We start from the raw sequence: 26213 nt of genomic DNA on the forward strand, positions 1-26213 counted from the left end.
TGTTGTTGTTCACACTACTGAATTTTGAAAATCAACTTTTATTTACCACCATTTCGAAGGAATTTTGTGATCATAAAATCAGTAAGACACTGTCTAATCAGTCACAGTGATCACACTACATATTGTGTTATGGATTAGAAACATTTTCATAACTTTTTCCAGTGTCACATACTGTTAATTCAAAAACATCATAAGTAAATACTTGATTGTATGCCTAGCCTGTTAAAATTGTAGATATTTTCAATGTGTGCTATAGAAAAGGTGTTTACTGTGTTTCTGTGGAAATGAACCAATATAAGTGTTTCTGACTGCAAATTGTGCAAATACTATTCACTTTTTCGCAGTGAAAACTGGTATTACTATTTTGAAATGTAAAATACATTTTTACATAGCAATTTGAACAAAATTGTCATAATTAAAGATAGTACTATGTATGAATTTATTTAAATAATTAATTATGTTCAGCTTGGTGGACATGTTTTACATTTGATAAAATTGATACAGCATGGCAATTAAATACATTTTTCATATTTTAGTGTAATTTTTGTGTGCTGGTTTTACACACAAGTTACTCCAAGTTTCAGCTGTCTCCTTCACATGTGTGATAAGATTTAAAAATTACTTTCATAAACTCTCGTTGCAGACTATTCATTCTAATAATTGTTATAAGTGCTACACATACATCACCATATAAGGAAATATTTGAAATTCCTACTTGTTTACAGGTGAAGCTAGTTCTGCAACTGATGAAGAGAACACAGAAGAAGATTCTGACTCGAGAGACAATGCAGCGTACCGTTGTCAACACTGTTTCTCCACAAGTAATTAATAAAACTTCGTGATTTTCTGATTTCTTTGTAGCTTGTATTTACACTGGTGTCCAGCATACTTTAACCAACTAACAAGAACATATATCCTGAAGAAGTGGTGAAAGGGCTACAGAATGGGGTTAAGTTCAATCATAGGATGTTTGACATATAAAAGTGCCCAAAATATGTAATTAGAAAATTTCTAGCGTGAAAGCTAAACGTATAAAAGGGTCACAAAAACAGAAAAACCCTTCCACAACAGCAAAACATTTACTAGGTGATTGGTTATCTTCAACTGCAACATGTGCTTGATAGTGTTGTGCCATAACCACTGTTATTTCTTTCATGAGCTATATTGACAGCCACTCCCATTTCAGAGAAAGAGCAGTGCAAAATGTACTGGAAGAGTGGCTTGTGGAATACAATCCATCTTGGTACTGTATCATAAATATGCTCTATAGGATTCAGATTTTAAGACACTACTGCCCAGTGCATGTCACAAATACATCCACTTTGCAAGCAATCCCTCCACCAGAGCATCTCACTGTGGACAAGCATTATCATTCATGAAGAAAAAGTTGGAACAAACAACATCTCTGAAAAATTGCTCAGTACCCCTCCAGCCACCAACTAAGGTGAGAAGCTAATTATACCCATTCGACATAATGTGTCTCCCACACCTGAATTTACCACTAGTTAACTATTTGCTCTCCACAGTATTGTTGTGACTGAACTGGCTAACACTTTCCCTTCATATGAATGTACAACAAAAATAATTCTGTATGCTGGGATGGGATTCATCTGTGAAGAGCACATTCCTTCATTGTTTTATGGTCCAAACTTGATGCTGACGATGCCACAATAAACCATCTCTGTAGTGCCTATGAGCACAACAGTCACAGCCTGACATCTGAAATACAGACCAAGTGAACTGAGCCTCTTATACGGTGTTTGTCAGGAAACTACAACTCCTGAGGGAGTTATTAGATCTAAAGATTGCTATCTTGTTGATATTTTGGGTTTGATCATGCTATGAAGGCCACATATACACTGATGAGGTGAAAACATTATGACCACCTTCTTAATAGAATGTTGGTCCAACTCTGGAAGATCAACACAGCAGTGATTCTGTGTGGCATTGAATCAACAAGTCTTGGTAGCTTTGTGGAGGTATGTGGCACCAGATCTCTATGCACACGTCACACAATTCCTATAAGTTACAGGCTGACGATATGTGGGCACGTAGCTGGCACCTGATAGTGTCTCATATCAGATAGTCGGATTCAGATCAGGTTAATTTGGTGGCCAATACATCAATGTGAGTTCCTCCAGAAACCACCGGAGCAGAATTCTGGCCCTGTTTGTGGCATGGACAGTTATCCTTCTGGAAGATGCCATTGCCATGGGAGAAGACATCCAGCATGAAGGGGTGCAGATAGTTTGCAGTAATGTTTATGTGGTTTGCAGCTATGGTGGTGCTTTGGAGTATTATCACAGGTCCCATGGAAGTCCAGGTGAATGTCCCCCATAGCATGTTTTGAGCAGCTGTTAGCCTGAATGGCTGTGTTACCAGACATAACTATCAATCTGTTGGAATGAGAAATCTGATTCAACTGACCAAGCAACACGTTTTCATTGAACCACAGTCCAATGTTGCTATCCTATGCCCACTCCATTCATAATTGGCAGTGTGTTTGGGTCTTTTGTTGTGGGGATCTATGTTTAACGCTGTGCACTGACTGGTGTTGCAGAGATCTATATTTAACAATGCACAGTGAGCGGTGTCTCTGGAAACAGATGTAGCTTCACCAGCATTATGCCCTGTTGTCAGATCTGCCGCAGATCAATGCTTATCCTGCTGTAGAGAATGGCCAAACCTCCAACGTGCACATTCTGTGATGAGGCATGGATTTCCAACACCTTGTCGCATAGTCGTGGTTTCACTGTCCTTCAACTACTTTCTATAGATGCTCATGGCAGTAACATGCAGACAGCTGACCAGATTTGTCCTTTCTGAGATGCTCATTCCTAGGTGTTGGGTTGTAACAATCTACCTTTTGTCAAACTCACTTATGTCAATGGATTTTTCCTTTTGCACCATGTATCGCTGCTAGAATGACTCCCCATTTGTCTCTGCTGTGCTTATATGCTTTCCTTACCTTGGTACTAAAATGTAGACTTTCACGGTTGGAAATATCGTGTCCATTATAATTATCTGGGCTGTTATGCCGTGATCGGTTGATGAATTCTGTGTCGATTCCCAACGTTTCGTCTCCGACTGCGGGGCACATCTTCAAGGGGGTCCGTAGCTCGATGGAAGGTCCAACACACCCACTGGCTTGCTACTGACTGCCGCTAAATTCCGTGTCCGCGCGCTCCCACGCCGCGGCGTGACGTCACGTGTTTTGAAAACGTCAGTGCAATTGGCCGCTGCTCGTCGCCGTCGATCGCCGTTGCCATCACCCAGTAGTGGACGGGTGGTACACATCATCTTTAACACCGGCATCCATATAACGTTTAATTTCACGCCCTCCTCCTTTCGGTTGAAATTATTTGGGTGTTTAGCGATTTCGATTGCCTCCCTGTAGAACCTTTTGTAATATCCGCTTGTGGCCGCTAGTACTTGCGTCTCCTCGAAGCAAATATTGTGGTTCCCTGGCTGGAAAGCATGCTCCGCAACAGCTGATTGTTCCGTTTCTCCTCTTCTACAATTTCCCTTGTGCTCTTCCAAACGTTTAGAAACCGTTCTTTTAGTGGTACTCACATAAACATCACCACAGTTGCATGGGATCCCATACACTCCAGCTTTTTCCAATGGTTTGCAAGCGTCCTTGGCAGGCTTAAGGTATTCCTGTATCTTCCTGGTGGGCTTGTAAATTACGGTAATATTCCGCTTCGTCAAGATCCTCCCTATTCTTTCCGTTACATTTTTAACAAACGGCAGGAAAACCTTAGATTTTGCAGTAGCCTGTACGTCAGTATGATTTCTGCGTGGCTGCCTCAACGCACATTTTATTTCGGCGGACGAATATCCATTCTTCATTAGTGCATTGTGGAGATGTTCCATCTCAGCGTCGAGCAACTCAGGTTCACGAATGTTTCTAGCTCTGTCCGCTAACATCTTGATAACACCCCACTTCTGTTGTGGCTGGTGGTTCGAATCCCGGTGCAAATAACAGTCCATGTGCTTGGGTTTGCGGTATACTGAGTGGCCCAATCTACCATTTTCGTTTCTAAAATCAAGCACATCGAGGAAATGTAATTTGCCGTCTACCTCCTCCTCCATTGTAAACTGAATTCTCATGTTTATACTGTTCAGATGTTCGTGGAACCGGCTTAGTTCCTCCCTACCATGTCTCCACAGCACAAACGTGTCATCCACGTATCGGAACCAAACGTTTGGTTTTTTGCTGGCAGTACCTAGGGCCTGTTCTTCGAATTTCTCCATAAAGAAGTTTGCAATTATGGGACTTGGGGGGCTTCCCATAGCCACGCCATCCGTTTGCTCATAAAACTGTTCATTCCACTTGAAATACGTGGTCGTCAAACAACACTTAAACAGTTCTGAAATGTCGGCAGGAAAAATTCGATCCAGCTGTTCCAATACATCATTAAGTGGAACCATGGTAAACAGCGATAGCACATCGAAGCTGACCAATATGTCCTTCGGCTGGACCACTATGCCATTCAATCTGCTGATTAAATGTGTCGAATTCTTTATATAAGAGTCCGAACGGCCCATATGTGGTTTTAACAGCGTAGTCAAAAACTTGGCTAACGAGTAGTTGGGCACCAATGGCACTTAGTATCGGTCTTAACGGCACATTTTCTTTATACCTGCAACATGATCTAGAAAAAAAAATGCTTTTTTTAAGTGAAGCTTTTGCACTAATTTCACCATTTTAAATGCGCTAATTTTTGTGAAGCTGTTAGTATGGCTTTCTTTGAGGGTACTCCACTCCACATATTCTTAAAAGTGATTTCTTTTTAATAACACTTGAAAATTTGGTGGGTATGAGAGTTCATAGATCATCATAGTAACTGACACTAACTAATCATCATAGTAACTGACACTAACTAGATTTGAAAACAATAACTCTGTTTGATGTCCTATACTTTCATCAGTGAGAAGTTGTGTCCTATCCTTTCACTACACCATATCTTACCTCCAACCCTCTTGACTTCATTACACTGACAGCTATTATGGACCATACACAAACAAGATTACTTCTGTCAGCTTATGTCCATATACATGCCCAGGCCCGTATGTAAAGGCCAATGGCTCCATTCCCACTTTATAATACATGTTTGAATATAAGTAAAGCACACAACAAGGCAATAAAACAATTTAAATTCAAGGTGAAGGTAGCCTGCTATCACCATGTATTACCATCAGAAGACTATATTTTCAGCTAGAAAGTTCAGAACTGGTTTTGTAAGGTATGAATAGGATTCTCTCTGTGGGAGCCCACAGGCTGAAACTGAAAAATATGTAAAAGACAATAGTAATTTTAAATAAATAAGGGGGACAATAGAAAAAAAATCAAATGGTACATCACTAATATGAAAAATTGTTTGGGAGAATGGACTCCACAAAGTAGGTGATCAAACAAGAAGTAAAATAAATCATTCTTCTAAACAATTTAATTATTGAAGAAAAGACTTTTTAATTTTTCATACCAAAGCTGCTATTAATTTATTGGCTGACTAGTTTTGGGCTTTGCAGATTTTTAAAAGCCATCTATTACAGAACAAAATTTTATGAGTGGGTGTGTCACATGTGGATAACAAAGGAATCAGTAATAATATGGTCCACACAGTAACTACTTAAGTATTTTGTATTCGGGATATACTTGGTGTGTACAGTTCTAGTAATGTCAACACACTTTAGACGTGGCTCAGATCCATGTTAAAATATGTCACAGCCGTAATTGTACCTTACTGTAGCGTGTTAATGTATGCGCATAAGATATATTTTTCTTAATTGTGTTACCTTCATTATGCAGTATGATCTGATAAGCATGACAAAAACATGTCATATATAATGGAGAATTTGTTCCCGTTGGAGTTCATTGTGTGCCACACTGACATACTATGATATGTTATTTCCACAACTGCAACATGTTGTAATACAGATCTAAACTATATCTAAGAGTGTGATGACATAATATAACTGTCCACATCAAGTATATCCCAATTACAAAATACTTAAGTAGTTACCATCTGGACCATATTATTACTTATACATTTATTAACCATATTTGACACATCCACTCACAAAATTTTGTTCTCTGTAACGGGTAGCTTGTGAAAATGACTAAGGTCCAAAACTAGTCAGCCAATACATATGAGGGGCATTTTGAAAGTCCATGCAAAAATAAAAACTACCTGGGGTAAACCATTTTCATTTTTCGACATAGTTTCCTTTTAGACTTAAACACTTCATCCAACGCTGTTCTAATTTGTTGATCCCTTCCAAATAATAGGAATTGTCCAAGTCTGCAAAATAGCTATTAGTTGCTGCAATCACCTCCTTGTTTGAATAAAATCTTTTTCCCACCAGCCATTTCTTTCAATTGCGGAACAAATAGTAGTCCGAGTGAGCCAAGTCTGGAGAATAGGGGGGGATGTGAAATGAGTTGGAATCCTATTTCCATTAATTTTGCGACCACAACTGCTGAGGTGTGTGCTGGTGCATTGTCGTGATGGAAAAGGACTTTTTTGCGGTCCAATCACTGGAATTTTTCTTGCAGCTCAGTTTTCAAACGGTCCAATAACAATGAATAATATTCACCTGTATTATTTTTACCCTTTTCTGGATAGTCGATGAGGATTATCCCTTGCGAATCCCAAAAGACAGTCGCCATAACAGTTCTGGCCAAAGGAATGGTCTTCGCCTTTTTTGGTGTAGATTCTCCCTTCGTAAACCATTGTTTAGATTGTTGTTTGGTCTCAGGAGTATAGTAATGTATCCACGTTTCATCCACAGTGACGAAACGACACTTAAAAGTCCTGCGGATTCTTCCTGAACAGCTGCAAACCATCCTTGCAACACTTCATACAATTCAGTTTTTGGTCAAGCGTGAGCAATCGCGCAACCCATCTTGAGGGTAGCTTTCTCATGTCCAAATGTTTATGCAAATATTATATACCCGTTCATTCGAGAGGCCCACAGCACTAGCAATCTCACGCACCTTAACTCTTCTGTCATCCATCACCATATTATGGATTTTATCAATGATTTCTGGAGCCGTAACCTCCACAGGGGGTCTAGAACGTTCAGCATCACTTGTGCCCATATGGCCACTCCGAAAATTTTGAAACCACTTATAAACTGTTCTAACCGAAGGTGCAGAGTCACTGCAATGTTTCTCAAGTTTCTCTGTTGAATGGCATTCTGAGAACATTGTCTTGTACCATACAGCTGAGGGGTGCTGTGACCCAACATTAATATATTTTACTTTTCAAGAACTCACTCTTGTTCCTTAACTAATATCTCCACAGTTCACAATACAAAGATGTTACAGATATCTAAAATGGTGATTTTGAGTACACCCAACACGTACCAACTAGTCTCTCATATCTGCTGCTCCACTTATTTACCAACCTTGAATCCAGTTCAAAATATTGTGGTATTTGAAACTATTGACAATTAGGCAAATAAGTATTCAAGCTGTCAAACAGTGTGTCAGAACACACTCGAATGCGCAAATGTGTGCAATGGATTTTGCATTCATCTACAGTCTTGGAGAGCTTCAGTACACACAGTGTAAGCTCGGTTTTACATTCCTGGAATTAACATTTTCTCGCAGTTTATAACATTTTTTATTGCTTCCGTCAAATTTTGTATGTCCACAATGTTAATCCACACCTCATTTTGCGTCAGCATATTTATAATTTTCCCATGATTTATGCTTTATAAAAAAATGTTAGTGGAGAATAAAACTGACATAAAATGATGCTGGAATGATGTTGCCACCAAGTAGTGGTTACAGACATTACATGGTTAAGTTTCTTGGCACCAGGGCGCTCTGCTCAGCAGATTTGGAGCGGTATATGTGTAAAAGTTGGAACAATTCATCCCGTATCTCGTGCCGCTGCCAAGCTCTACTTGGCATGTCGGGCGTGATGGCTGATGGGAATAACTAGCACACTGTTTACATGGTTCTCTTAAAACTGGATTTCGTAAACCGATTTCCCAGTACCGCTTCTGGGTGGCCAAGGTTTGTTCAAATGAAGGTATCAGACCAACCACAACCATTTCCAAACTGTTTCAACTGTGCATGTGCAATTTCATGATTGTTGTGATCGTCATCACACCTTTGTTGAATCATACTTAGTGTGTTTCGTTTCTTGGCCACTTGTAGTGATAGTTGAAACCTTCACTCACTTTGCGTTGCTCAGCTGGTTTTGGTTTAAACACAGCACCAAACACGTATTTTTTTATGCTGGGCAAAATGCGTTTCGAGAATTTATTCTTGTTGTCAGGTGCAGTATTTACATATGTATTTTTTGTGATGTTACACAAACAAACAATGTAAGTGATAGTTTGTGTGTGTGTGTGTGTGGGGGGGGGGGGGGGGGTTATCTACGTAACTGAGGAAACAGAGGATCCGATAACCTCAAAAAGACAAATACAGTGCATGAGGCGTAGAACAACACAGATGCAAACGTCACACAAAATACTTATGTAAATATTTGTACTTGACAACAAGAAAAAATTCTCGAAGCGTGTTGAGCTAAGCATGAAAAAATACATAACTGGTGCAGTATTTCATTATTTAAATAATAAATGACAGCTGCAGGCTTGCCAAAAACATCGATTATGACATATGAAATTTAGTCGGAGGTTTCTACTTCCCAGACAAATATCAGTTTCAATTACAGCAGTGGTTTTTATTAGAAAATAAACTTTTATTAGATAATGAACATGCCCAGGGTGGTATCTTGATGCCTATTATGTACATATACATAAAGTGCGAAAATGCAAGGTGTATCCTATATGTAACTTTCACAGCTTAAAACTATTTCCCACATTTTACATTTTCCTGCATTTTACACCATTTTTTTGAAGTCCCGTGAAAAGTGTAAAAGCCGGATTTCACTGTAATTTATTTTGATGTCAAAGCCAGAATGACATCAAGTCAATCACATCATGCTAGGTGTAATTGGTATTTTGTGTGGGGAACTTTGTTTTCAGATTATTATCAAAATTTTGTGTGTCTTCATTTGTGTATGGATATATTTATAAAACAAATAAAACTAATTTCCACCCATAACCACGAGAAAGGACAATCACCACTTATAGAAGGGAACATCTATTGCTAATGGGCCGCTTTAGAAGGTGTAATAATGACAGCTCACTGTAGAGTTGTTTGTAGGCACATAAACAAGGCTGAAAGCATTGCTAAGCTTTTGGGTCCTTCAGACCTAATGACTGGAAACACACACACACACAAAGATGCTGTAACTTAGCAAACGAAAGCGTTGGTATGTTGATAGGAGACAATAAAAAAAAAAACACACACAAACTTCAAGCTTTCGCAACCCACAGTTGCTTCATCAGGAAAGAGGGAAGGAGAGGGAAAGACGAAAGGATGTGGGTTTTAAGGGAGAGGGTAAGGAGTCATTCCAATCCCGGGAGCGGAAAGACATGCCTTAGGGGGAAAAGGGACAGGTATACACTCGCGTGCGCACACACACACACACACACACACACACACACACACGTACGTCCATCGGCACATATACAGACATGTATACAGACTGTATATGTGCCGATGGGTGTGTGTGTGTGTGTGTGTGTGTGTGTGTGTGTGTGTGTGTGTGTGTGTGTGCGCGTGCGTGCGTGCGTGCGCGCGCGCGCGCGAATGTATACCTGTCCCTTTTCCCCCTAAGGTAAGTCTTTCCGCTCCCGGGATTGGAATGACTCCTTACCCTCTCCCTTAAAACCCACATCCTTTCGTCTTTCCCTCTCCTTCCCTCTTTCCTGATGAAGCAACCGTGGGTTGCGAAAGCTTGAAATTTGTGTGTGTGTTTTTTATTGTCTCCTATCAACATACCAACACTTTCGTTTGGTAAGTTACAGCATCTTTGTTTTTAGATATATTTTTCCCACGTGGAATGCACACACACACGATCTCAGATGATTACATTGTACTGGCACTGCAGATTGACTGAAATGAGGTGGTGTATTGGGTGGAATGTGCTAGGGGAGAAAGGAGATTGGTACAGGGAGGGAGGGAGGGTTGCAGGGAAGGGTAGCTCGGGTGAAATAGCTTTAACCCAAGAAGGGAGAGTTGTGTGTGTCACACAGTGATGCGGAGGGGTATGATGTGAGGGGCAGATAGACCAGAGGAAGGGAGAGACTGTGTAAGGTGTGCAAAAGTTATGGCAGAGCTGATATATGGTACAATAAGTAGACCTGCCACTAGTAGAATAGGATATGCTTGTGAAGGGACTGAAATACGAGTACAATGTGGTTGGTAGGTGCATAAGGCAAGTCTTGCATGTGGGTCTTCCACAGGGATAAGAACCATGTAACAAGGGGTGGAGAATGGGTGTGGCATAAGAAAGGACAGGATTTTTGTAGATGAGGTCTGGGTATGGAATATCACTTTGTAAGAGATGGAAAAAGATTGTGTGTAGGATGTTTCTCCTTTCTGGGCATCGAAGCCCAGATGAGTGGGAGGATTAGAGGCATAGGTGGATGTGTCATGGGAGACGGTTTGCATACTGGGTTTGGGGGATAGTGTCTACCTGCGAAGGCATTTGTAAAACTTGAGCATACTGGGCAGGGGATTACCTTTCACTGCAAGTGCATTGTCTATCGTTTACCAGACTGTACTGGGAAGAAATTGTAGTGTGAGAGGGATTAGGGCTATCAAAATTAGAGGCACTGTTGCTGGTTCATGGGCATGCTATGTACAGAAGTTTTTATGGAGCCATTGGAGAGGTTGACGTCAACAGGAAGATAGCACGCTGGGTGGATGAGTACTTTTTATAGCATTTGGGAGAGAAAATATTGAGACTGTGGAGGAATGAGGAGAGAGTGTCTTAGCCTGGGTCTAACTCATGAGACTATCATCAGTGACACGAAACAAAATAAAGAGTTTGGGATCCTGGATGACTATGATAGCTTCCTCCAGATGATCCATATACACTCCTGGAAATGGAAAAAAGAACACATTGACACCGGTGTGTCAGACCCACCATACTTGCTCCGGACACTGCGAGAGGGCTGTACAAGCAATGATCACACGCACGGCACAGCGGACACACCAGGAACCGCGGTGTTGGCCGTCGAATGGCGCTAGCTGCGCAGCATTTGTGCACCGCCGCCGTCAGTGTCAGCCAGTTTGCCGTGGCATACGGAGCTCCATCGCAGTCTTTAACACTGGTAGCATGCCGCGACAGCGTGGACGTGAACCGTATGTGCAGTTGACGGACTTTGAGCGAGGGCGTATAGTGGGCATGCGGGAGACCGGGTGGACATACCGCCGAATTGCTCAACACGTGGGGCGTGAGGTCTCCACAGTACATCGATGTTGTCGCCAGTGGTCGGCGGAAGGTGCACGTGCCCGTCGACCTGGGACCGGACCGCAGCGACGCACGGATGCACGCCAAGACCGTAGGATCCTACGCAGTGCCGTAGGGGACCGCACCGCCACTTCCCAGCAAATTAGGGACACTGTTGCTCCTGGGGTATCGGCGAGGGCCATTCGCAACCGTCTCCATGAAGCTGGGCTACGGTCCCGCACACCGTTAGGCCGTCTTCCGCTCACGCCCCAACATCGTGCAGCCCGCCTCCAGTGGTGTCGCGACAGGCGTGAATGGAGGGACGAATGGAGACGTGTCGTCTTCAGCGATGAGAGTCGCTTCTGCCTTGGTGCCAATGATGGTCGTATGCGTGTTTGGCGCCGTGCAGGTGAGCGCCACAATCAGGGCTGCATACGACCGAGGCACACAGGGCCAACACCTGGCATCATGGTGTGGGGAGCGATCTCCTACACTGGCCGTACGCCACTGGTGATCGTCGAGGGGACACTGAATAGTGCACGGTACATCCAAACCGTCATCGAACCCATCGTTCTACCATTCCTAGACCGGCAAGGGAACTTGCTGTTCCAACAGGACAATGCACGTCCGCATGCATCCCGTGCCACCCAACGTGCTCTAGAAGGTTTAAGTCAACTACCCTGTCCAGCAAGATCTCCGGATCTGTCCCCCATTGAGCATGTTTGGGACTGGATGAAGCGTCGTCTCACGCGGTCTGCACGTCCAGCACGAACGCTGGTCCAACTGAGGTGCTAGGTGGAAATGGCATGGCAAGCCGTTCCACAGGACTACATCCAGCATCTCTACGATCGTCTCCATGGGAGAATAGCAGCCTGCATTGCTGCGAAAGGTGGATATACACTGTACTAGTGCCGACATTGTGCATGCTCTGTTGCCTGTGTCTATGTGCCTGTGGTTCTGTCAGTGTGATCATGTGCTGTATCTGACCCCAGGAATGTGTCAATAAAGTTTCCCCTTCCTGGGACAATGAATTCACGGTGTTCTTATTTCAATTTCCAGGAGTGTATATAGTGTGCCATGTGAGTGCCTATGACCATGCCATAAATTATTTGTTTGTAGATCTTCCCCTCCAAGAAGAAGAAGTTATGGGTAAAAAGACATTATTAGGAGTAGGCTAGTGCCAGTGTCTGATGTGCCCTTCAGGATTCCATTGAAGTTTGGGAACAAAATGGAGCCTGCAGGAGTTAAATCTAAGGAGTGTGCTGGATATTTGAGAAGAGTTTTATGGCACTTAGCTGCTACACTCATTGGTTACAGTTTGTGACTGAATCTTGAGACCCCAATTTGCAATGCTGTACGACTATATTTGAGCATGTTGGCTATGTCACAGCTGCTGCAAATTTTTTTTTACATAATTAATCATTTACAGTTTCACCTTCAGGTGCTAATTATACGTGAACTGTGCCATTGTTGTCAATGAAGATGAAGATGATTAACATTTGAAATTGTTATGAATAGGGTCCCCAGTTCATTTTAGTATATGATGATGCCAATAAACATTATTGCATTGATTGTTGCTTGGACTATTGCTCAGTCTTGTAGCACAGGGACATCTCCTGTGATTATGATTTTCAGAAAGTATGGATTTCAGTCATATGAGGCAATGAATTCTTCAGAATTTTCAATCTGAGTTTCTTTATGCTTGCCAGTCACTTTGTACAGCACAAATCAGGGACAGGTATCCAACTTATTCAAATTTGTATGCATTTAAGTGCCAATATTGTCTGCTCTAATTAGTAATTCCTCCAATATCATTCTCAGAGACAGTTTCCAGTTTTGTGTCAGCATCTGTCACATTTCCTTAGTGTTTTGTGTCATTTACAAACATGGCACATCAACAACAGTTTCTTTTCCATGAAAGCTCTTGTACCAGATGTAAACAGATATTCTATTCATGGTTTCTGTATTGTAAACTTGCAGCAACATCTCATATGCCTCCACAACTCTCTCAGTTTTTTATGACAAGTTTTTGTTTATGCGTTGCTCTATTGCACAGTGACATGAGTCATCCGTAGTATGTTTGATTAATTGTAGCAGATAGATTTGTGTAAGTTTAGTGAGTTCAGAGCTTCTCGAAGTCTCTATTAATGGCCATCTTACATATTATTCCACCCCCCCCCCCCCCCCCCCCCCCCCCCCCCCACACATGTTGCTGTTATGATATTAGGCCATTCAGTGAACTTTGTATGCACACTTTTTGTTTTTCACCTTTTGAGGTCTTATGATTCGGATGTGTTTGGTACTGCCTATATTTATATCTTGTCAAGTATTCATACATTAGAGAAGTAATTCTTTCACTATGTACAGATTATTTGCTATGTTGACTGTGTACATCCAGTTAAAACTGTGTTGCTGGATCATGATTCAAATCTGGATCCCTGCCTTATATGGGCTGTGTGCTCCCAGTGGACCACAGTTCTTACATCAGTTTCATAAAAAGTTTCTAAGACTTAAAGATGTACCGGAAAATATACAGTGAATGATTTCAGCCTTTTTGAAGGAAAATAATTTGATAACATGGTTACCAATGTGGATAAAGTGCATTTTTTGATTTAAATTGTTTGTATTTGTATGTTGTGAATAGATTACTGATGTTAAGAATTTTGATTAGCAGATTCTCGAGATTGGCAACAAGGTGGAAAGGATCGGATATTACTCTGTTCAGAGTGTCGATCATACAACAAAAAATATGGTGAACTACCTCCTGTTAGCAATGTGGCTCAACCTGCAAATCAGGGGAGTGGTAGAGGAGAAACACCGTATCTGTTCAGACCTGTGCAGTCAGAAGGGCTAGATGATTCTCCTGGTAGAATGAGGACACGAACTAGAGCTAAGGAACAGGTAACAGTAACATTAACAATTCCTCTAATTCTTTTGTGCTCTTACACCACCTCTTATGCTGTTTATGTTACATTATAAATTTATGCAGTTCAGTAGCTGTTAATGAAACAATATGTGAAATGAATTGCGTGGTGACATAATATTCACTGTTAACACATTTGCTCTATTCAGTTAATAAATGGAAAGTTGCTGTGTATTGCAATAGTAAGATGTGTCAGTGAAACTCTAGTAGATTTTTATTTTTTATTGATTGATTAATGTAAGTTGAAGTTGTATTATGAACTTTCCAGGTTCAGAAAGAAATATACTCATCTTAGTTTTGGGAAGTTTAAATACTGGCAGCATCTTGTATTTCTAGTATTGGGAAATTTGCTTAGTGGTTGCATCTCATGGCTGCTTCATTTTGCTTCGTACAAAGTCTTCCATCTTAATGAATGGATTTCTCATAAAACGACAAATAGAAGAGTACATGAAATATTAAGTTTGTTTTATCCTTATTTGCTAGATTTTTTTGGCAGGATGTTTTTTAAATTAGACTGTTATATGATTTTGGTTGCTCCCCATTGTCATTAATTTTCATTCCATTTCGTAGCTCAGTTGTGTTAGTTGCTTGCAGCCAGCAAATGATCCAGTTATATTTTAACATAGGTGCAGAGTATCACTTTTCAGTAGTAGCACATGTATCTAGTTTGGGGAAAAGTTAGTAATATCTCACTTGGCACAGGGTATATCCATTGTGATATTAACTGTATATTTCAAGCATAGTATTTTAATGATTTGTCTCTGTACACATAGAGAACAACTTGAGCTTTCTACTGGAATCATATTATTACACTTTTTATGGTTATTCTATGCTCACACAGCACTTAACTGTTGTGTGTCAAAATTTTCTGTCTTAACTAGACTTCATGAATTGGAGATAAGACTGTTGGTGGGTGCAGTGGCTACCTTTGAACAAGAGAACGTAAGAGAAATTTGTTAGTTATAAGAAATTATGTGTTAGGTGGATAATAGGCTTCCTTGGTGAAAAGAATAAAAACAAAGAAAACTAATGTACATACAGTTGCTGGGATGCGGGGGGGGGGGGGGGGGGTCACGATCTCGTCTGAGAAATAAAGTGTACTTATATATAAAAACAAAGATGAGGTGACTTACCGAACAAAAGCGCTGGCAGGTCGATAGACACACAAACAAACACAAACATACACACAAAATTCAAGCTTTCGCAACAAACTGTTGCCTCATCAGGAAAGAGGGAAGGAGAGGGGAAGACGAAAGGAGGTGGGTTTTAAGGAGAGGGTAAGGAGTCATTCCAATCCCGGGAGCGGAAAGACTTACCTTAGGGGGAAAAAAGGACAGGACGGGATTGGAAAAACCCACCTCCTTTCGTCTTCCCCTCTCCTTCCCTCTTTCCTGATGAGGCAACAGTTTGTTGCGAAAGCTTGAATTTTGTGTGTATGTTTGTGTTTGTTTGTGTGTCTATCGACCTGCCAGCGCTTTTGTTCGGTAAGTCACCTCATCTTTGTTTTTATATATAATTTTTCCCACGTGGAATGTTTCCTTCCATTATACAAATAAAGTGTACTGTTGTTCTGTGTGTGCATGCCGAAGTACATACAGGCAATAATTCTCATTTGTGTTTGAAATATGGCTGAAGTACTTAACGCTGTTAGTCTGCTCATAGGGAGAAACCACAGTGCGCAGTTTACTGCGTATTGAAGGTTCATTTGAGGTTCTCTGGTTTGTAACTGAGAGAAGTTATCCCAAAAAGAGAATTATGGAAAAAGATATACCGATAGCTTAGAATGAGAGTCTTTTTATGCATTTGATAGCAAAATTATCTTTGTAGAGCTCACAAAGGATTACTGTATAATGTCAGTTAACCAAATAAGGGTACAAAACCACTGGATTTTTTGATTGGTTCCAAGTGGTTTTCCAACATTTCTGTTATATTGCTACCATTGAAAATTTCACATTTGCAGTTAGTTGTCATTGACTCCAGAAAAGTGTGATTCCACAAAATAACATTTTGCCATGCACATTATACTTTAATCATGGTATCACATGAACAATTTACAGCCTTAGCCATTTCGGAAATGCATCCACCCTTGGCCCAAAAGCCAATACTTATGACCTTTTGGACATCAGATAAATTGCTCCATTTCCTCATTACAACGATGACTGCACTGTTTTCTGTGTCCCCCCCAATGCACTTCATATGCCGTACACTGCTAGTGCAGCCATTTGCTGCATGTGAGTGGTTATTGCATGTTGATTTTGGACCCGGGACAACAGGGAGATCTGGAAGAAAACCCGGAAAAAACCTGGGAATATTTTAGAATCCTGGGAATTTTTCGTTTCAGTTTCCAGTTAAATTTTTGTAATTTTGACTGGTAAGAATTGATACTCTAACAAAGGATATTACTGTATCCCGCTACTGCAGAATAATACTCCAACAATACAACATGAATGAGGGGGAAAAAAACATAAATTCCAAAGAAAATATGCCTTATACAACAACAAAACACAGTGCTCATACAAGCGTTTGCCAATAGCAAAATGTGTCAAAGGCTTTAGGAATAATATGCAATGCTTCATAACAACAAATTGCCTCCAATGAGCGTGAAGTCACAACTGTTTACATTAGATTCGTTTCAGCAGTTATGACCGAGCTCATGCACATGCTCAGTTGAGTGGCATATCAGTAGTACCTTCTCCTGTTTCTGGCTACAGAAATGTGGCTGTTGGCTGTGTAAGCAGTCGCAGCAAGCAGCTAGATGCAACCGGGAAAAATTTTACTGCCCCGCCCAAGCTGCCAGATTCACGCATGCGCAGCAGGCCTGGATCTATGAGGTAGGGTGGGGGCGAGCTAAATTAATATTCTTGAGGAGAAAAAACCTTGTTTTACAAAGCGCCTAGCTTCCAGCACACATTGGTGTATCGATTACTCATATGATTTTGACACGCATCCCTGTTGGTTTTTGAACACACTTTGTAAGTTGATTTCTGAATGACTCGTAAGCCTCCAGGGGTAGCCGTGCGGTCTGAGGCAACTTGCACGGTTCGCATGGCTCCCCTCGTCGGAGGTTCGAATCCTCCCTCGGGCATGGGTGTATGTGTTGTCCTCAGCGTAAGTTAGTTTAAGTTAGAGTAAGTCGTGTGTAAGCCTAGGGACCGATGACATCAGCATTTTGGTCCGATGGTAAAAAAGTTTAATGTGTGCATAGTGTACGTGATGTCACTGTCAGGGGAATCCTCATCGCATCTCGAAATAAACTTTCCTGCAGGCAAAAGGGGACCAGGCTATACAAGCTGAGTGGAGTAAAGCCGAACTGGTAAATGCCAATCGCTGTCTGATTATGTTTTTGTTTGGATTTGCGTATGATCAGCGTTGCTATAATTACAAGGGAAATCCATAGATTCATACTACCAGAGTGGAAATAAATGATTAACAGGAATAACAGGTAAGAAAGATTACATATTATCTTCTCGGTGTATCCAGGAAAATGAAATTTTGTCAGAAAATTTTTGGCTAGATCGCTACACTAGTAAGGGCCAGTTGTACAGTTCCTGTCTAGCAGCTGCTTAAGTTCTATTCCTGAAGTAGCACAGAAAATGGTTTGTACAAACATAACAATGCCTAACCAGAGAATAATCAGGGATAACTAAACTGGTGATTCTGGCAGGGTTAGGGAAGTTAACCGGCGAACAAGTTTTGACAAAGGCAGGAATAGTTCCAGAATTAGTCATGACAAGTTTGTTTGTTAGAACGAGGAAGGAGAAGAGATGGGGACATCACACAAATTACGGAAGAATATGATGATTCCAAATTTATATAAAAATCTCGTACTACTACTTTTCGATCTCATGCTCGAGAAACTGGAGCGTAGGAATGAAATGAGAAGCTATTTTCTAACATAAAGCTTTTTGCTTGTAGTTGACCTAATAGGCATTGTATGTTGGTCTTTGTGAATTATATTCTGTTGTGTTATAAAAATGACCATCTAGTCTCGTTTATTTGGTGTGTGTTACAATTTCTGCAGTGTTAGAAAGGCCTATTTTGTTTTACCTAGCAGACAGTGATAAAATAGACGTAATCAGATCGAGAAACCACACCAGTCCGGGGTACTATTTGTATTAACAGCTAACACAGTATTAGACAATCGTATTTCGATTTTTCATGTAGCAAAACGTTTCACGAACTTTAGTGAGGTAATAGATTCTTTCGCAGAAAGGAAAGCACGCTATGTAAAGCTGTAGCAAGATTAGAGAGAAAACAATGCTAGGAGCTAAGGATTGAAGAAATGTGTACTATATTGCTTGTCTCTTGTCTTTACTGGTTTTGTATACCCTATATTTAATTTTATGTCACCCAAAAGAGAAAGTTATTAGCTAACAGGCAATAAAGAGTGCAAATTTTCTGAAGAGTTCTTGTTCTCCCAATTACAAATAATCCCATCCAGTATTAATTGCGAAGTTTTTTTAAGGGGGGGGGGGGGGGGCGGCAGGAGGATGTCAAACTGGGCGACTGGGAGCAGGAGAGACACCACAGGACATTTTAATTTCCACTGTCCTGAATATGGTTTGATGGCTCGAACATATGTATCAGACTCTTCAGAGAGATGTGCACTACAAAATGAACATATTTTTGAAAATTCGATTTTTAAAATTTTTTACGTTGTATGTCAAACGCTTGAGGGAGGGAGGGGGGGGGGGGGGGGGGAGGAAGCACTATCTTAGTATTGCCCCGATTCGGAAATATCGTAGATCCGAGGCTGATGCGCAGAGCAGTCCGGGTTATAGTGGGGAAGTGTGTAGTTTCCACGTGACCTGACCCGTGTTTACATTTAGTGATTTTGCTGTTTCCTCTTTGTTTACTGCTCTCACGTCAAATGAAAACAAAATGGATTTCTGTGGCCGGGAGCTCTCAAGTGAATTAAAATACATTCACATAATTACGGAAGGCTAATATGCATTATTAGTTTCAGATTTTATTTTATTTCCACTTTTCTGACAGACATGCATTAATCGCCTTGTAGAACAATGAAGTTATTTTTGTCGGTTTGCTAAAGAAATTTGGTTTTTATTTATTTTTTGTGCTGAGGCAGTCTATGTGCTTGAAACAAAGTGTTTAGTTCCACACTATTGGCTAATTTCAACTGCTTGCTGCATTTCAAGTGCACATTTTCATCTTCTAGCACGTATGGCATTATGCCATAATAAAGAATAAAAAATGATTTAATACAGTACTGGTACTCCAAGAAAATTTACGTCCCGAAACCCACACTGAAAAGCTTAATATCAGGTCGAGGCCTACTTCATTGGGAATCTGGACATACGAATGTGCTCTTTAAATGCACTTTAAATTTGCCATTTTAGTATGGTTCATGAAATTCTGATGCTCTTGGAGTATCCTCTGATGTCTTTTTTCTTTTGTGACATAAGGTAAGATCCTTTAATGTTTTACCCATACGAACATACGGGCTTCCTGCATCATAGCAGCTGCCAATTCGCGGTGGTGCCTGTTATCTGGCGCTCTCTGACGACTGCTGAAATGAACCTATTTCTAACAAGTCGCGGGAAAATATTGCGAATGGTGGTTTGAAAAGTGTTGTTACTTTCAAAGTAAATTTCCTTTTACGCAAGTTGATTTTGTAAATCACAGAGCGTTTGATGATGAGCCATTTAGAAGCATTTCGAGCGCAGAAGATCAGACATTCATGTCCTTATTATGAGCAAATTGATGTAGTGCTACGGGAAGCTCTCTCTCCTCTGCGGTAGCTAATTTATTTGTGGAAAACTATGAGGACAAGTCACTGGACTCGGCTAAAATTTTTACTGGCACATTTGTGTGATATATCTTGAAGTGTAAAATGCACAAAAAAACTCAACATTGTATATGAAAGCTTAGCTTCTCTTGCAGCTTATTAGCCTTAGAGATCATTATTATATGTGAAAGCTTTGCTTATCTTGTAGCAACACTACGTATATTAATTTAAAACGTTAACTTTCCCTGTTTGTTTATCCATGCTACTTAACAGTGATGTTGCTATTAGCTGACTACATCACGTGTCCTGTGGTCTGAATATCCACTGTCATCGGCTGGCGGGATCACGTGACATGAGCTATGACTGGCTTACAAAAGCACATCGCAATCTCAATTACAATGGTTCAGAAAGTAACATGCGGTGTTTGGTGGAATTCAAATTTATACTTTCGTAATACGAAAATATGCAGCGTACATGTTGCTTCACATCAAAAATCTTTCCAAAAGGAGTTTTCTTCCCTGAGTTTCGTTTTCTAAAGTGCCGGGAAATTCTACACCCGTGTATAGAAACATAACCATTCAAAGGATTGGTAAGTTTTACAGTTACGAGGGAAAATATGCTGACACTTAATTACACGGAAAAAGTGTCTTTTGATCCGGGAGAAAGTGAATTTTTAACCGGGAAATCCGGGAATTTTTTTTCCTTGTCTGTGTATACACCCTGTGTTGGACATAGGCGGTGGTCGCATTAATGTAACTGGACCATATAAGTGATCTACCAAGCCACTGATGCATCTATTGCAAAGTCATCATGTCATCTATGAAGACTGTCTGCCTCTTGTTGGTATAAGGAGTGCCGTCTGTCATCATGGGTAGGTATGTTGCTTTGCAATGGTTCAAATGCCTACCAACTAGAGAGAACCTTACAACCTTTCAGGTAGTGAGGGCAAAGTGCTTCCAAACTATTAAAGGGAGTAAAAAGAGATCATGGAGTCAATTGCGGAGTACACACAATCTTTCCCTTTTGTGAGACAATCACACATACTTGTCTTTAGGGAGAGTGCATGCCAAAAAAGTTTATTTCTGAGGGAACTCAACTTAACCAGTTTTTCAGGCATTCTGGGATGTAGATTATGTACCTCATTTATTGTCCGGCTGATGACAGTATTGAAAAAAAAATGCATTCTCCATACAGTATGAGATACATAAATAGGTGACTCCCAAGGATGCCCATACAATAGTTTGTTGGGATGGCAAAGACCTGGGGTTATTTTCTCTGAACATTTTTGCTACTGACAAGTACTGAAAGAATTCGGTATCCTCGGAGCACGTACAGTTGATGTGAGTACAAGTCAAATATTGTGAGGAATTCCACCATGAATGGAAAAGTAATATCCTCGATAAACATTCCTAATATGTTTAACATGGTGTAGCAGTTGCCCGTTTTGTGCATTACACTCTTAGACATACGCATATAATATGTAATACCATTAAAAACGTATGACTGCATACTGTCAAAAGCACATCAACATTTGTAGAGGGTGTGGCAAACATTGATAGATGAACTTGTTTCTTAAAAATATCCTATTCAATTAAGAAGTAAATTTGCATCATGGAGTGGCCTCTTCAGTACACAAAATATTCACACATGGTTGAGAGATAATGCTCTTGCCACAGCAAAATGAAATTGTTTAGAGCAACTATTAGAGAAAATTTGGTGCTGCGTCATTCATAAAATCGTATTTGGATTTCGCATATTATGAACTGAATTTTCAGCTGTAACTATTTAATGTTCCTTACAGCAGAAATTATGAGAGTTTTTGGAAGACATGAATTTGGCTAAAAGATTGAGTTTGAGGTATATGTGAACAGATTACCTTTGCATTTTGTAGCGGAAATGGTTAATCCCATTAACAGTATTTTTTGCAATAATGTAAGATCTTAAGATCTAAACTAGTTGGATCAATCTTATTGAGGTCACTTGAACTTTATGATGTAAGAGGCTGAATTAGGAGATGATCCTAAATCACACCAAAGAATGCACTTGCATGTGCGTCAGTTCATGAAGATTCGGAGGTATTTTGATGAGTGACTGTATTCAGCCTACGTGGCAAAAATATAAGCTTGTCTTGTGACTGGAGTCTGTATAAATTATACGTTTTCCATGAGAATGTTGTTACCAAGTGATACGATACACATTAGACAACAGTATTCATCATGTTATTCTTTTATTTTCTGTGCTAACAGCAACCAGAAAGTTTGACATGCCAGCACTGCAGATTGTTGTATCCACAAACTGTTTCCTTGGCTTCTTTGTAAAAACAAAGTGGTTTGCCCATAAGTTTTCACTCACTAAGAGAGACCAGACCTTGTCTCTCACCAGTTTTGACAAGCTTCGACATACAAGTCTAGGGCTTGCTGAAAGTAACTACTCTGAAATGATTTAGGTCACTATTCTTGTACTGTCAAAAGAAAAAAAAAAATCCAGGTCAGAGGTCATGATGATGCAGGATCCATTTTGGGCCAGGTGGAATCAATTTCCAAGAAATTGATGAGAGTGTCATTCTGAATCATGGGTGTATTTGAGGAAGAAAGCACTTGTTGAACAGGACAGTGGGCAAGTCGTATAAGGCATCTGTTCAGATCAGTCAACTCTGTGTGTGTAGGTTTGTACTGGACTTTTTGCGACATTATTTAATCTTATCAAAGATAATGGAAGGAGTTGTGAACTCTGTATCTTGTTGTTTTGAATGAAATATGCTGATCAGCCAGAACATTATGACCTCCAACCTATTATCAATATAAACCCGTCCATGTGATAGCAGTGTTATCTGGCGAGGAATGACCACTAGTCAGACACATCCACATTGCATTTCATATCAGTGAGCATGCTGTCCGTGTTTAGAATGGGGAAGGTGTGTGTTCTATCTTAATTTGACTGAGGGCAGATTGTGATGGCCCATAGGCTTGGCACGAGCAGTCCGGAAACTGTATGACTTGTTCTGGTGTTCAAGGAGTGCTGTGATGAGTGTCTTCAGCACATAATGAAACCAAGGTGAAACCACATTCAGACATCGTGGGGATGGGCGGCCACTCCTCATTACAGATTTTGGATGTCGTAGCTTGGGCAGACTGGTAAAACAGGACAGGCAGCAAACTGCGGTGGAATTTCTATCAGACTTTAATGCTGGGCAGAGGACAAGTATGCCTGAACACACAGTGAACCGATCACTCCTAATTATTGGCCCCTGCAGCAGATAATCCATGCACGTGCCAATGTTAACACCACGACACAGCTACGACTTAAATGCACACATGATCAGTGGCACTTGATGTTGGCACAGTGGCAGATTGTTGCATGGTCTGATGAATCATGATACCTTCCTCATCATGCTGAAGGGAGGGTACGAATCCTTCGTCTTCCAAAGGAACAGCTTCTTTACCCTTGTACTGCAAGATGGAGACAAGCTGGCGGTGGCTCCATGGTGTTATGGGGAACATTCATGTGGGCATCCATGGATCTAGTGGAGTTTGCCCAAGGGACCATGATGGCCAAGGGGCATCATACACTGGTTGCAGACCATGCACACCCCTTGATGACTATCATGTATCCCGATGGCAGTGGCATTTTTCAACAAGATAATGTGCCATGTCACAAGACAAGGGGTGTGATGGACTGGTTTGAGGAACACAGTGGCGAGTAGCAGTTGATGTGCTGGCCTCCCTGCTCATCAGATCTGAACCCAATCAAACACATCTGGAATGTGATTGAATGTGGCACCAGAGCTAATCACCCCCCTCCCTGGAATTTACAGGAATTAGGTGACTTGTGTGTGCAGATGTGGTGCCAACTCCCTCCACTGACCTACCAAGGTCTCGTTGCTTCGGTGCTGTGGTGCATCGCTGCTGTTATCCATGCCAAAGGTGGACATACTGGCTATTATGTAGGTGGTCATAACGTTCTGGCTGATCAGTGTAAACATTATTGTGAACTAATTAAAAAAGTGATCAGCTTATGCCACTGTGTACTTTGACGGGATTGGTGCAAATTATATGTTTTGTGTTTTTATATTATTTCTCTCAAACTGTATTATCCTCTTTTTTTAACAGATAATATGAAGATATGAAGGATACCAAAAGTATTCTGCAATAGGCTATTTTCGTATTTTAAAAATATGGTTCAGATTGTTGATATTTTGACTTATTATAACATTTAAATAACATTTACAGTAAATGTCCTCACAAAATATCTCTTATTTTTATGTAATAAAAAGCTTAAAAATCATTAAATACTATCTGGTCACATGATCGAAAACTCTGTTATTGGCTGATTCTGTGGTGACATCACAGTATAGGAGTAAGATGAAGCTATACATCTACATCTACATCTACATTTATACTCCGCAAGCCACCGAACGGTGTGTGGCGGAGGGCACTTTACGTGCCACTGTCATTACCTCCCTTTTCTGTTCCAGTCGCGTATGGTTCGGGGGAAGAACGACTGTCTGAAAGCCTCCGTGCGCGCTCGAATCTCTCTAATTTTACATTCGTGATCTCCTCGGGAGGTATAAGTAGGAGGAAGCAATATATTCGATAACTCATCCAGAAACGCACCCTCTCGAAACCTGGCGAGCAAGCTACACTGCGATGCAGAGCGCCTCTCTTGCAGAGTCTGCCACTTGAGTTTGTTAAACATCTCCGTAACGCTATCAAGGTTACCAAATAACCCTGTGACGAAACGCGCCGCTCTTCTTTGGATCTTCTCTATCTCCTCCGTCAACCCGATCTGGTACGGATCCCACACTGATGAGCAATACTCAAGTATAGGTTGAACGAGTGTTTTGTAAGCCACCTCCTTTGTTGATGGACTACATTTTCTAAGGACTCTCCCAATGAATCTCAACCTGCCACCTGCCTTACCAACAATTAATTTTATATGATCATTCCACTTCAAATCGTTCCGCACGCATACTCCCAGATATTTTACAGAAATAACTGCTACCAGTGTTTGTTCCGCTATCATATAATCATACAATAAAGTATCCTTCTTTCTATGTATTCGCAATACATTACATTTGTCTATGTTAAGGGTCAGTTGCCACTCCCTGCACCAAGTGCCTATCTGCTGCAGATCTCCCTGCATTTCGCTACAATTTTCTAATGCTGCAACTTCTCTGTATACTACAGCATCATCTGCGAAAAGCTGCTTGGAACTTCCGACACTATCCACTAGGTCATTTATATATATTGTGAAAAGCAATGGTCCCATAACACTCCCCTGTGGCTCGCCAGAAGTTACTTTAACGTCTGTAGACGTCTCTCCATTGAGAACAACATGCTGTGTTCTGTTTGCTAAAAACTCTTCAATCCAGCCACACAGCTGGTCTGATATTCCGTAGGCTCTTACTTTGTTTATCAGGCGACAGTGCGGAACTGTATCGAACGCCTTCCAGAAGTCAAGGAAAATAGCATCTACCTGGGAGCCTGTATCTAATATTTTCTGGGTCTCATGAACAAATAAAGCGAGTTGGGTCTCACACAATCGCTGTTTCCGGAATCCATGTTGATTCCTACAGAGTAGATTCTGGGTTTCCAGAAATGACATGATACGCGAGCAAAAAACATGTTCTAAAATTCGACAACAGATCGGCATCAGAGATATAGGTCTATAGTTTTGCGCATCTGCTCGACGACCCTTCTTGAAGACTGGGACTACCTGTGATCTTTTCCAATCATTTGGAACCTTCCGTTCCTCTAGAGACTTGCGGTACATGGCTGTTAGAAGGAGGTCAAGTTCTTTCGCATACTCTGTGTAGAAACGAATTGGTATCCTGTCAGGTCCAGTGGACTTTCCTCTGTTGAGTGATTTCAGTTGCTTTTCTATTCCTTGGACACTTATTTTGATGTCAGCCATTTTTCATTTGTGCGAGGATTTAGAGAAGGAACTGCAGTGCGCTCTTCCTCTGTGAAACAGCTTTGGAAAAAGGTGTTTAGTATTTCAGCTTTACGCATGTCATCCTCTGTTTCAATGCCATCATCATCCCGGAGTATCTGGATATGCTGTTTTGAGCCACTTACTGATTTAACGTAAGACCAGAACTTCCTAGGATTTTCTGTCAAGTCGGTACATAGAATTTTACTTTCAAATTCACTGAATGCTTCACGCATAGCCCTCCTTATGCTAACTTTGACGTCGTTTAGCTTCTGTTTGTCTGAGA

General features: G+C 40.9%; 1 protein-coding gene across 1 annotated transcript in view; it reads left to right on the plus strand.

The window, feature by feature from the left end:
• LOC126469823 (uncharacterized) overlaps positions 1-26213 on the plus strand; it is a 183606-nt gene that overhangs the window by 31366 nt on the left and 126027 nt on the right. Inside the window, exons 8-9 of the mRNA XM_050097109.1 lie at positions 726-821; positions 14002-14228. Of these exons, the coding sequence (XP_049953066.1) occupies positions 726-821; positions 14002-14228 (323 nt within the window). The remainder of the gene's footprint in view (positions 1-725; positions 822-14001; positions 14229-26213) is intronic.

The sequence above is a fragment of the Schistocerca serialis genome, chromosome 3 (assembly GCF_023864345.2).
Source record: "Schistocerca serialis cubense isolate TAMUIC-IGC-003099 chromosome 3, iqSchSeri2.2, whole genome shotgun sequence".
Taxonomy (NCBI): domain Eukaryota; kingdom Metazoa; phylum Arthropoda; class Insecta; order Orthoptera; family Acrididae; genus Schistocerca; species Schistocerca serialis.